The sequence below is a fragment of the Asparagus officinalis genome, chromosome 7, assembly GCF_001876935.1.
Source record: "Asparagus officinalis chromosome 7, Aspof.V1, whole genome shotgun sequence".
Lineage (NCBI taxonomy): Eukaryota > Viridiplantae > Streptophyta > Magnoliopsida > Asparagales > Asparagaceae > Asparagus > Asparagus officinalis.
In genome coordinates this window covers 9,832,395-9,844,608 of record NC_033800.1, presented here as the reverse complement: position 1 = coordinate 9,844,608, position 12,214 = coordinate 9,832,395, and the positions used below count along the sequence as shown (strand labels likewise).

The 12,214-nt window shown below is 42.5% G+C and overlaps 1 protein-coding gene across 3 annotated transcripts in view; it reads right to left on the bottom strand.

Moving 5' to 3' along the window:
• The window catches only part of LOC109848018, a 50,279-nt gene continuing 41,227 nt past the window's right edge, over positions 3,163-12,214 (bottom strand). Inside the window, exons 8-10 of one of the 3 annotated variants that reach the window (XR_002248672.1) lie at positions 3,700-3,734; positions 3,351-3,600; positions 3,163-3,255 (exon numbers count right to left, since the gene is read on the bottom strand). Coding sequence is in view for 2 of the 3 variants with exons in the window: in XM_020417270.1 (XP_020272859.1) it covers position 3,734 (1 nt within the window). In the remaining variant the exon portion in view is untranslated. Of the gene's footprint in view, positions 3,601-3,699; positions 3,735-12,214 lie in introns of all 3 variants that reach the window. The other 2 variants (XM_020417270.1, XM_020417272.1) reach the window with 2 other exon arrangements.

The following is a 12,214-nucleotide window of genomic DNA, read 5'->3' as shown; positions in this document are numbered from 1 at the left end:
ACGCCCACCTACCGGGGAGTACTCCCTCACCCTCACTCCTGCACCGATCCGGTAAACCTAGAACGCGCTAATCGCTATACCATAATGTCCATAGAGCCTAGAACGCCTCGCGCTAACCCTAAATGCGCTAACTCAAACTCAAGCCTAACGGCCTAACGGCCTAACCGCTCACCTGCACCTGCACGCTTCCCCTAAACCGGAATAACCGTAACCTTAACCCTGCAAACACTCACCCTCACCCTCAACCTAACCCTAACCCTCACGCCTCAACCCTCCACCCTTCACGGCCTCCCCTCACGGCCCACCTCCACTCCTCACCCGTTACGCCCTTCCTAAAGCCCTAACCCTAACCTGTCATCTAACCCTAATCGCTAACCGGCAAAGCGGCGCAAACCGCGGCAACCTAAACGCCTAAACGCGCTAACGCCTTCAAGCCTGCACGCAATCACGCGCCTACCCTCACCTAACCACCTAACCAAGGCTGCGACGCCTCACCAATCTCACCCTCCAGTCTAAACTCAAACCATAAAACCTTAACCCTCAAACTCAGCCCTCAGCCGGGGGGACGGACTTCACCCTCGGCACTAAACTCTAACCATAACCTTAACACAAAACGCAGTGGACCCCAAGGTGGTCGCCTCGTGCAACGCTCACCCCTCACCGCCTCACCGCTAACCGTCGCCACCTAATCCCTAATCCTAACCTAACCCTAATCCTAACCCCTCACTCTCTCACCCATCACCCGAGGTGGAGCCCCCCTCAGCTTAACCGCTAATCTCCTAACCCAAACCCTAATCCTAAAACTCTAACGCCTAACCGCTCACCGAAACCCTAACGCGCTAACCCTCGCTATAACCGTAAGCGGGCCTAACCATAACCCGTATTAGAATTTAAATTTTTTTTAATATTATAAATTTCATCAGATGAAATTTTTTATTAGGGTTTGGGTATTTTGTTGCATAAATTTTTTGTTTTGCCAAAATTAAACTCTAATTGTAAAAATTAAACTAATAATTGTAAAAATTAAAGCTATTAAATTAGCAAATAAATTAAGAAATCTCTGCTTTCTCTCCCGTGCCGCTCCCCCCGCCCCCAATCTCTCCTTTCTCTGCCCTCGTCTCCTCGGTGCGGCCGACGAGAGAGAGGGAGAGAGCAGGGAGAGGATTGAGAGGGGGGGAGAGAAAGAGAGATTGAGGGGGGTGGAGAGAGATTGAAGGGTACCTTGAGAGAGAGAGAGGGGCGACAAGAGGAAGACGGCGTGGAGGAAGGGCGGGAGCGGTTTGGAGGAAGGGCGGCGAGCGGAGGGGAGAGGAGGTGAGCAACGATATCATAGGGGGAAGGGGGGAATGAAGAGAGAGGGGGAAGATGGAGACAGTGGGGGGGGAGAATGATCGGGAGTAGAGGTGACAGTGGGGGGAAATATCGAGCGCGGGCTGCCCAAAAAATTTGGGCGCCTACGCCCAAAAAATTTCGTCCAGGCTTTTTTTAGCGACGGAAAATCCGTCGCTAAAAAAGGCTTTAGCGACGAAAATTTTTCGTCGCTAAAAATTCGTCGCTAAGGTTTTAGCAACGGAAAATTTCCGTCGCTAAAATCATATTTTCCGTCGGCAAAGAGTTTTTACCTACGGAAAAATAGCGACGGAAATTTCCGTCGCTATATGTCATGTTATAGCGACGGAAATTTTCGTAGCTATTTTTCCGTAGGTAAAACTCTATTTTCTAGTAGTGTACGTTACTGTATTGATTGCTAGGATTTGTAACGGCTCTCTAAGACCCTTATATAAGCAGCCCTTCACATTCTCGTAAAAACAATAAGAAAAACAACAAGTCTCTTCTCTCCTCTTCATATTATTTCTTCATAGTATTGGTTTTATTTTTGGGCAACTTTCTTCATCTGAGCAGAAGCTCTGTACTCTCGCCCTAGTACAGAGGCCGACCGGTTCCGGGGGTTTTTATCGCTAGGGGAGAGGGGATCATCTGCGCCAGGGCGATAGGCGGGTCCTCAATCTTCTAGGGCAGTGAATACACGACTGTTCCCGATCAGACCAGATTTAATTGTTTATTTTATTCGGATTTATTTCATGCTATAACCTTTAAAGTTGATAAATTTCCAACAGTTACTTGAGTGGGAAAGTGGCGAACTATAGCAGTTCTTAACCGCAGTGGAATGGAGAAAAATGTTTGGACAATTGCTTACCTTTATGTTGAGAATAATTTTTCCTTTTACGACAATGAAGGAAGGACATTTTGGTCTCTTCGTCCGAGTTAGAACTGGCAGTCGAGTCAGCTTTGACTTTACAGATGTCAGGCACGGAGTGGACGTGGTCACTTCGGTATTTAATGAGATGGGATAGACGACGTGCGAAGTCGGCGTGGTCCGATGTGCCATAAATAATATTTGGGATGGAGAAATGATGTCGTCTGTCACGTATTTTATGTGATGTCGACGCGCTGTCAGCGGGGAGCTCGAGGTCGTAGTCGCCTTTTGTCTCGTATGAAAGGGTGTCAAGAGGTGCCGCCTTTCGAGTCGGCTTTCGTCAGATGTCGGCCAGATAATTAGTCGAGTAGGCTTGCGGCGAGTCATCTTCGACGAGAGGGTCGGTCAGTACCGCCTTTCAGATCGACTCTGGCAAGATGCCAACTCGACGAGTAGACTGAATCGGGACTTTGGCTATCCCAAGCGTCGAGCTGGCCGAATTAGGTGTAACGAGGGATCCTAATCTTGGCGATTAAAAACACCATAACAAGAGTTTTACTGTAAAGGTGTATCCACCAATATCAAACTTAAGAAGTACCCTTTAAAATTTATTAATCTGCTTAACTTGATCCTGATGCATCACCTGCACTTCCTTTCACAATCTATTCGTCAAGTACACATACATGTATAGTAACTGCTTTCACTCGATCACCAGAAGTAGAGCAATACGTGTGAACACCCAAAGAAACACAAACATTCAATTAATTTATATACCAACTAATCTCTTATAATTACAATAGTAATAACAACAACAAATTAATTGTTAAGTATACAAGATAATGATTAATTAGGGTACTAATCTACAAGTTAGCGTTATTAATGAGTAATTAAGGGGTGTAGAGCCTATTGCCGCATTTGCAACGCCAGGCCTCCGGGTAGTACTCGGTGGTCACCAGCGTCCCCGCACCGCACCGCGCGCACCGGCGGCGCTTCCCTGCGCACCTCGGTGGGTATGACCCGGGCCCACCCAAGCTCCTCCGGCGCACCGTAGCCCAGCCCTGCAAACGGAAAAAATGCAACGGCGGCGCATGTTAGCATTCAAGTGAAGTATAAGGTAAAGTACGCTACTGAGACCGTTAGTTGTAGCCGGTACAGCTTAGGATGCCGGCATATGTTAGCCGAGAAGAGATGCTGTTGCTAATTTATGCGGCTTCATGTAGCGCAGTGTACGGAGCATACACAGCGACCAGGTGAAAGGAACAGAGAAGTGTCCGCAGCTTGTCGTGTTAGATAGTAAGTGCTCGGTCATACTTGCTAATGTGCGCTGCGGGCGGAGAGAACTGGACAGGGGCTTAAAACACGGGCGAAGTGCATTTTTACTCATTGGCCTGATATTTAGCGAACTGCTTGATTTTGTAATTAAAATGGCTTAAATGCTATTACAAGAAGATTTTTTTTTTTTGTGAATAATAAGAAAAGAATTAACAAAGACTAAAGAGCACCTGCGCATTAGTATCCAAGCTCAAGCTTCTGATATCTGCCAAAAAAATAAGGCAAAAAACAACGAAACATGTCAAACTTAAATTCAAATTCTGAGGTACAGATATCTAGTTTTACCCTTTTTTTAGCAAAATTCAAATATTTTAAGCAGGATACAGCACCTGTTGAGTGAGAGTGAGAGAATAGGTAGAAGCTTCAGTGGTAGTATAGCATGTGAGTAGGATATGAAAGCTGAGGATTTTTGTACTACAATAGGTTGATGAAGAAATTTTCTAAATAAACTCATTAAACTTTTTTTTAAAATCGACCCCTTGAGTTTTTTACAAAAATCGACTCATTTTCTAGTCACGACATCATTGAGAAAGTGGATCGATTTTTGTTTTAATTCAGTTCCTAAATAGTAGGGGTTGCCAACCCCGACTATTTAGGAGGTTACTAAACCCTAATTACAACCCTAAGTCTTAACATTCTATATATTAAATAGTAGGGGTTGGCAATCCCGACTATTTAGGAATCGGGTTAAAAAAATAGGTCGATTTTTGTAAAAAAAAAACTCAATGGGATCGATTAAAAAAATGAATGGGTTTGTTTAGAAAATTTCTTCATAGGTTGATACTAATATTCTACATTTGAGATTATAAAAAAATAAAACACTCAGAATATTAAAAAAATCACTCAAATTTATGTTGAATTAAGATCAACTTTTTGAGAGACGGATTGACTCGGAGTTTTGAGTGATGCAACACCTACTGCTCAGAAAAGAACGCATGCAAGAAAATGATTGGAATTCGATGGAAGTGCAATGCAATTTAACACAAAATCTATGAAATTAATAAATAAATAAAAAAATCTCACATGGGTATGAAATTAATAAACCCCTCTAGCTTCAACAAAAACCAAATAACAAGTTCGACTGACCTAAGGAGTCATTCTGAGTGACGAGAGCGCAAACAGAGACGAAACAGAGAGAGAAACACCAAAACAGAGCTGCTCTTGATCTCCTCATCTCAACAGAAGCTCACAAAACTTTTGACTTTTTTTTCCTTTTCTTTTCTGTTTTCAAGTAGCAGAAAGAAGAAGATGTAGGGGGGAAAAAGGGAAGCTTTAAATCTCAACCCATCGCTTCTCATTCATCTTTCTCAATAGCATCCCTCGTTTCACGGAGCCCCCCATCGACCAAGACAAACAGTGCTCCTCTTGTTTAGATGCGATAATAAAAGCCCCCTTCTCTCTCTCTCTCTCTCTCTCTCAAATCAATGACTCGACTGCTCTGGTCCCTATCACTGCGACTCCAGTATATTGTGGGAGAGGCCAGAAAGAAGGTCACTTATTAGTTCCTCTGTTTGAAACTCTGTTTCCGTACCCCCCCTCCTGGAACTTGAAATGACATGTTTACCTCTGAATGTTGGTTTAAATATAAAAAATAAAAATATAACCCTCCATTAGTGGTGATAAACACGATCAAATCGAATCGAATTGAATACCACGGTGTTCGTATTTGTATTTGTTTAAGGTTATCAAATTTAGATGCGGGCTCTAACATTCGTATACGGAGTATTTCGGATTCGAACTCGAATACTTGGTATTTGATAAATATTCATGAACGTTCCACGAATACTTAATCGAATATTAGAGTATATTTATGTGAAGAGTCACGTGGGGAGGCCACACGATCCAGCGGACAAAAGAGAGGTCCGCTGGATCTTTTGAGAGGCCCACCCAAAATTGTACAGCACCCTATATATACCCAAGCTAGGTTTTTTTTGTTGGTGGGAAAGGAGGGTTTGTGCATGGAGTTTTTTTTTTTGTGGCTGCGTGTGCAAGCGAGCACGAGGTTTTGTTTGAGGCTACGACAAAAGAAAAAAAAAGGCGCAGGCAGAGAAAAGGCGCAGATGCAGGCAAAGAGATTAATTCTTCGTGTGCGGCTGTGTAAGGAGAAAAACAGCAGCGGCTTTTGTTAGAGTTTTACATCCTTTTGAGAGTGATAATTGTGCGAGACGTTTGAGAGATTGTGTGAGGATTTAGATTGAGTGATTGTAAACTCTAGTTGTATTCTCTCCTCTCTAATAGTAGATCTCCCCCCTCCTTGCCCCGTGGACGTAGGCAGTTTGCCGAAGCACGTAAAATTGGTTTGTTTGTGTTTGTGGTCATTGTAATAGTTTTTTAGGATCCCTCGACAAGTTAGTCCTAGAACTGATGAGAGAAAGAGCCGATATCTCACTTTGTTGAGATATTCGTTTCATATTCTTGTTTCCTTGGTGAGACGGGAATTCTTATTGGATCTTTCTCTCTTATTGTGCACCAGAAACTCTGCCGAAATTTCCGTTGCGCACAACAAGTGGTATCAGAACACGGGCTACGCTTGGGCTATTTGGAGGAGTAGATTGATTTGAAAGCTCGTCTAGGATTTTGTTTGGTGATAAAGGTGGGATCTTTTGGTAAAGACTCTATCTTTTTAGTTTTGGATCTATTCTTCGTTCGTTGGTGCGTTGAGAAAGATGTCGAGGAAAGAAGGTGCTTTGGGTGTTGATGGTGATGATTCTGGCGTGAAGACCATTCAGAGTTTGAATATCCACTCTATGAAGGTAGATGTGGAGAAGTTTAATGGCACAAATAACTTTGGATTATAAAGATGCGAGGTTTTGCATGCGCTGAACGCTCAGGATTTGGAGGATACCTTAGAGTTAAATGGCAAGCCAGATGATATTGAAGAGAATGTTTGGAAGAAGATGAATCGAACAGCGTGTGGTGTGATTAGGTCTTGTTTGACTCAAGAAGATGAATCGAACAGCGTGTGGTGTGATTAGGTCTTGTTTGACTCAAGATCTAAAATATGATGTGATGAATGAGACTTTTGTTTGACTCAAGATCTAAAATATGATGTGATGAATGAGACTTCTGCGAAGAAGATTTAGGAGATTCTCAAAAGTAAGTATCTGACAAAAAGTGTTGAGAACCGCTTGCATTTGAAGAGGAGACTTTATTGTTTCCAGTTGAAGAAGGGAACCTCAATTAGTGATCACATGAACACCTACAAAAAGCTTCTTACGGATTTGGCGAATGTGGATGTCATAATTAAAGATGAGGATAAGGCGTTGCTATTGTTGAGTTCCTTGCCCGACGAGGAATATGAGACATTCGTTCTTACTCTGATTAATGAGAAGGCATCTCTTTCGTATAGTGAGGTGACTGCTACACTTGTGAATTAACAGCTTCGAAAGAAGGATAAGGAGGCTTCAGTTGAGCCGGTAGCAGAAGCGTTGGCCGTAAGAGGGAATAATCCGAACCGGAAGAATTAGAAATCACAGTCTAGAGTAGGGCATCCTATAATTGGAAAAGATCAGTGTGCTTAGTGCAAGGAGACTGGTCATTAGAAGAAAGATTGCCCAAAGCTCGACGAATGGATGAAGAATAAACAGAAGGAAAAAGGAAAGCAACCATCATCAGAAGCAAACATCATTATATCGGATGGTAATATTTCTGACTCTTTTATTTATTCGTTTTCTATCAGTCCTACAGATAGCTATTTGAAGGAATCTGAATGGATATTGGATAGTGGTGCGACCTATCATGTGTGTCTTAGAAGGGAATGATTCTTTAGTTTTGAGAAGCTAGATAGTGGTATAGTGTACATGACCGATAACCGTGCATGTCAGATCCTTGGGATAGGAAGAATTCGCATCAAGATGTTTGACGGGACTGTTAGAAAATTATATGATGTAAGATATGTTCCTTCCTTGAGGAAGAACTTGATCTTGATTGGAGCTTTGGTTGAACAGGATCTGAATGTTCGAATTGAGGACATGGTTCTCAAGATTATGGAAGACTCTCAGATTGTGATGAAGGGCGTCAGGAGGAATAACCTGTATTACTTGACTAGAGGTATAGTAACAGGTGGAGAAGTGGCGATTTCTATTGATTCGACTAGACTACGACATTTGGGGCTTGGCCATTCCAGTATTGATTCCTCGCATAGGTTGAAAGAGGGTGCGAAGACCTGCAGTTTAAAGTTCAGTGAATATGTTGATGTGAGCAAGAAGACCAAGGTAAAATTTAGCACCTCTATTCACCGTGCTAAGGGTCATTCTGGAGGAGTTCACATGGATGTTTGGGGGCCTCCCAAGGGGGCATCATTGGGAGGTAATAGGCATTTGGTTTCCTTTGTTGGTGGTTGTTCTAGGTGTGTTTGGGTTACAACCAAATCCCTATTGGAGAAAGTCCTAGTCGTCTCTAACAGATTGAAGAAGTGTGTAATAGACAGAAAGGTGAAGGTACTTCATTCTGATTTTGGTGGGAGGTACAAGATGGACTTGTTTCTATATTGGAGCCGAGCTCACAGTATTTCGAGATACTTTGTTAGAAAGGAAATCTTGGGACAACTAGATAGGGTGACAAAATTAGAGAACCGTACCTTGCTGGAGGAGGATCGGTATTTGTTGTCAAGCAATGGTCTGCAGAAGAGTTTCTGGACTGAGGCTTCGACATATTCGAGCCATCTTACTAAAGAGTTATCAACTGCTGTGATAGGAGGTAAAACTCAATTAGGTGTTTGGTCTGGTAGTGTCACTTCGGTTGAGGCTTCGATGAGGGAGCTATTTGACTCTCAGCAGGTGGAGAGTTTTGGACAGACCTTAGATGTATCACAACGGGTGGAGTGTGATGCTACTTCACGTTGGGTGAAGATTACTCCAGATCATACTACATTGTTTGGGATTCCAGCTGAGATGACACAGCTTAGGGATCATTTGGATTTGGGTGCAGATGATGAGTTGGGTTTTGATTCGAGTGTAGCTGATAGATGTAGTCTGGATATGGCCATTGGTTCATCTCAGGTGGAGGTGTTTAGATTGTTTCAGTTTGGGGCCATTGGAGGTGCTATCAGCCGTAGACTTGATCGTGATGTTGGAGAAGGGTTGTGAATTCTTCTAGTTGATTGAGGTCGTTCGCGACCATTGGGTGAACTACGTTCGGCTTAATTCCTTGGGCAAGAGGATACGTAGACAGTCTTTATGATGCAGCTGGGGTTGGATTAGTTGGTTTTGATGGGGTAGGATTGTTTGGACTCTCGTTCGGGTTCCCGGCTTGTTGTGGATTGAGTCCGTTATCGTGAATTTACTTCACGACGTACTGCACACAACAAATGGGATATTTAGTTGCTTTGGTGTCGGCTCGGTTTTGGAAAAACTTCGCCGAGGTGGAGAATTATGAAGAGTCACGTGGGGAGGCCACACGGTCCATGTTTGTTGGAAATTTGCAGTAAAAAGACAATGAAAGAAAAATTAACTTGTATTTCTCTCAAAATCAATTACAATTTGGATTTCGATTACAAAAGAGAGGAGAATGAATTTGATTCTCCCCTTTGTTTAAAACTGGGTTCTTCTTGGTAGCGATGGAGTGCCTCCTTCGATTAATTGTGTCGAACTTGCTCTCCGTTGACGATCCGCACGTCTTGATTCACTGGAACGTAGTCTTCTCCTCACGATTCGACACTGTGGAGAACTTGCGTGGCAAGTTTGAAAATAACTCTTAACGAGTTGATAACTCTGAACGAGTTTTAGAAGAACTTGCAGAGCAAGTTTTGAACTCTGATCGAGTTGATAACTCTGAACGAGTTTGACCTCTTGAAAAAGAGTTGATTTGAACCGAAAGTCGGTTATAAGCCAAGGGAATACTCCTGTTGCCAATCTTGAAGATGATCTCTGTTGGAGAATGATCCGATCTCCAAGAAATTTCCCCTTTGCTGCCAAGTCTTAGATCCCAAAAGCCCTTGACCGAATCTCCCTCTGTTGATGAGATAAAATCCGATCAGAAGCTAGCCGAAGATCTCTTCTTTGCTGCCCCCCAAAAAAAAGGATCCGAACTCAGTTGAGTTTCTGATATTTATAGGGGGTTACGGGTGGTAACTGCCCCCTTAATTTGCTCCTCAATGGGCTGAGTGGGGTGTAACCGCCCCCCTCTTAAACAGCTCCCCAAATCGTGGGGAAAACGGTTTTGAAACCATTCTGTTAGTGCTTTGAACGAGTCAAAACGCCGAAAACAGCGTTCTGGGCCCGAACTGTGCGTTTCTGGACCTGAAACGCAGAGTTAGGCCTGAAAACGCACAGTTGGGCCTGTTTAAAGGCTGAAAACGCACAGGTCGTGCTGTTTTAGAGATGAACTCTGCGTTTTAGGCTGAAAACGCAGAGTTGAGCCTGTTTTAGGCTGAAAACGCACAGTTAGGCCGTTTTAGAGGTGAACTCTGCGTTTTAGGCTGAAAACGCAGAGTTGGGCCGTAACTCTGCGTTTTGATGTTATATCATAAGGATAACCTCTGCGTTTTGAGGTTATAACGCTGGTTCGACCTGTGCGTTTTGACTCTGTAATGCAGAAGCGAACCTTAGGCGGGCTTGGCGAGCTTCAAGCTAAGTCCAATATTCTGACGAAGTCCGGTCTTACAGACGGACTTCAGAACATAATTTGCTACGAAGAACAGGTCATAACTTTCAAACCGTAAGTCGGAATTGGACGAATTATATATAAAAATCGGCTATCTCGACGAGACGGGGCCATCCGAACCGAGCCGAAGGCTTCGGTTCGCTTCCTCTGTTTCGCCAAATTCCTTACAGTTTGAGAGATATATGCGTTTTAATATGAAGAGACCGCCAATTTGTAGTCTCTTTTGCTAGAGCGTTGCAAAGATCGTCACATTGTAACCTTCGTCTTGGCTCCTTGAAAATATGAGAGTCATCAGATTATAACTCCCGATGTTGATTGTGAAGGCTGTTGAATTAGAGCTTTCATCAGTTGTCGTGAAGGTCGTCAGATTGTAGCCTTCTATGTGAAAGTCCTCAAATTGTAGTCTTCTGGAAGTCGTCAGATTGTAACTTCCATCATCCGTGTTTGATGGGAGATCAACTATCTATTGTGATTTTTAGACAGTCTACAGTCCAACGGGCAAAAGAGAGGTCCGCTGGATCTTTTGAGAGGCCCACCCAAAATTGTACACCACCCTATATATACCTAAGCTAGGTTTTTTTTGTTGGTGGGAAAAGAGGGTTTGTGCAGGGAGTTTTTTTTGTGGCTATGTGTGCAAGCGAGCAAGAGGTTTTGTTTGAGGCTGCGGCAAAAGAAAAAAAAGGCGCAGGCAGAGAAAAGGCGCAGACGCAGGCAGAGAGATTAATTCTTCGTGTCCGGCTGTGTAAGGAGAAAAACTGCAGCGGCTTTTGTTAGAGTTTTACATCCTTTTGAGAGAGATAATTATGTGAGAGGTTTTGAGAGATATTGTGTGAGGGTTTAGATTGAGTGATTGTAAACCCTAGTTGTATTCTCTCCTCTCTAATAGTAGATCTCCCCCCTCTTTGCCCCGTAGACGTAGGCAGTTTGCCGAAGCACGTAAAATTAGTTTGTTTATGTTTGTAGCCATTGTAATAGTTTTTTAGGATCCCTCGACAAGTCAGTCCTAGAACTGATGAGAGGAAGAGTCGATATCTCACTTTGTTAAGATATTCGCTTCAGATTCTTATTTCCTTGGTGAGACGAGAATTCTTATTGGATCTTTCTCTCTTATTGTGCACCAAAAACTCTGCCGAAATTTCCGCTATGCACAACAGTTTATTCCGCTAAATGATTTAATTTTTAAATAGTATTTAAATTCATAAATAAAAAATCTCATATATATATATATATATATTTAAATCAAAATTTTCATTAGAAAACATGTTTAAGATTATTTAAGTCTTAAAAATAAGTACATAAAACTTAAGTAGAAATGGTACGTGGGTTAAAAATATGACATCATATGTGTAATAATACAAATAATAAGTGATCACATTTTAAACAAATATTTGATAGACAAACAAATAGAATATACATTTGATTAAATTCTAAAAAAAATATGTGTTCAGTGGTAAATGAACCACCGAATTGAATATGACTGAATAGTTACTCGAACAATTATCGAACCATTTATGAATTATTTAATTCATTTCCACCCCTACCCTCCACGCTCATTGTAGATGCTATGACAAGACTTTGAAATAGTACAAGAGCCACCTCGTTTAGTTCTTAGGAAAATGATAGGGGCACACCCCCAACCACAACCTCAACCACACCCCCTCTCTCATTAGCTACAGTGCACCCGGTCCCACATAGTATTTTAAAATCTCATGTGGGACCCGGTGCACTGTAACAAATAAGAAAGGAGGTGTGATTGAGGGTGTGGTTAGGGGTGTGCCCCTAGTGCCACCCTAGCTCTTATTCGTCACGAATCTCTAGAATGAATTTTATAATATACCATTCCGTTCTGTGAGTCCATATCTCAATCTGTTAAATGGGTGCTCAACATGTTAGAAAAATGTTAGGTTATAAAAATATAACTCTCAGTTATCACCACAGCATCGAAGTTTTGATGTGGTGACTAAAAGCGTTGAAAATTTTCAAGTAGGAGTTATACATGCAAGAAATGGTGTATAAGCCATCTATAGCTAATTTGGTTGGTGAAATTGAGGAAGAAGAAGGAATACTCAAATAGTGTTATGC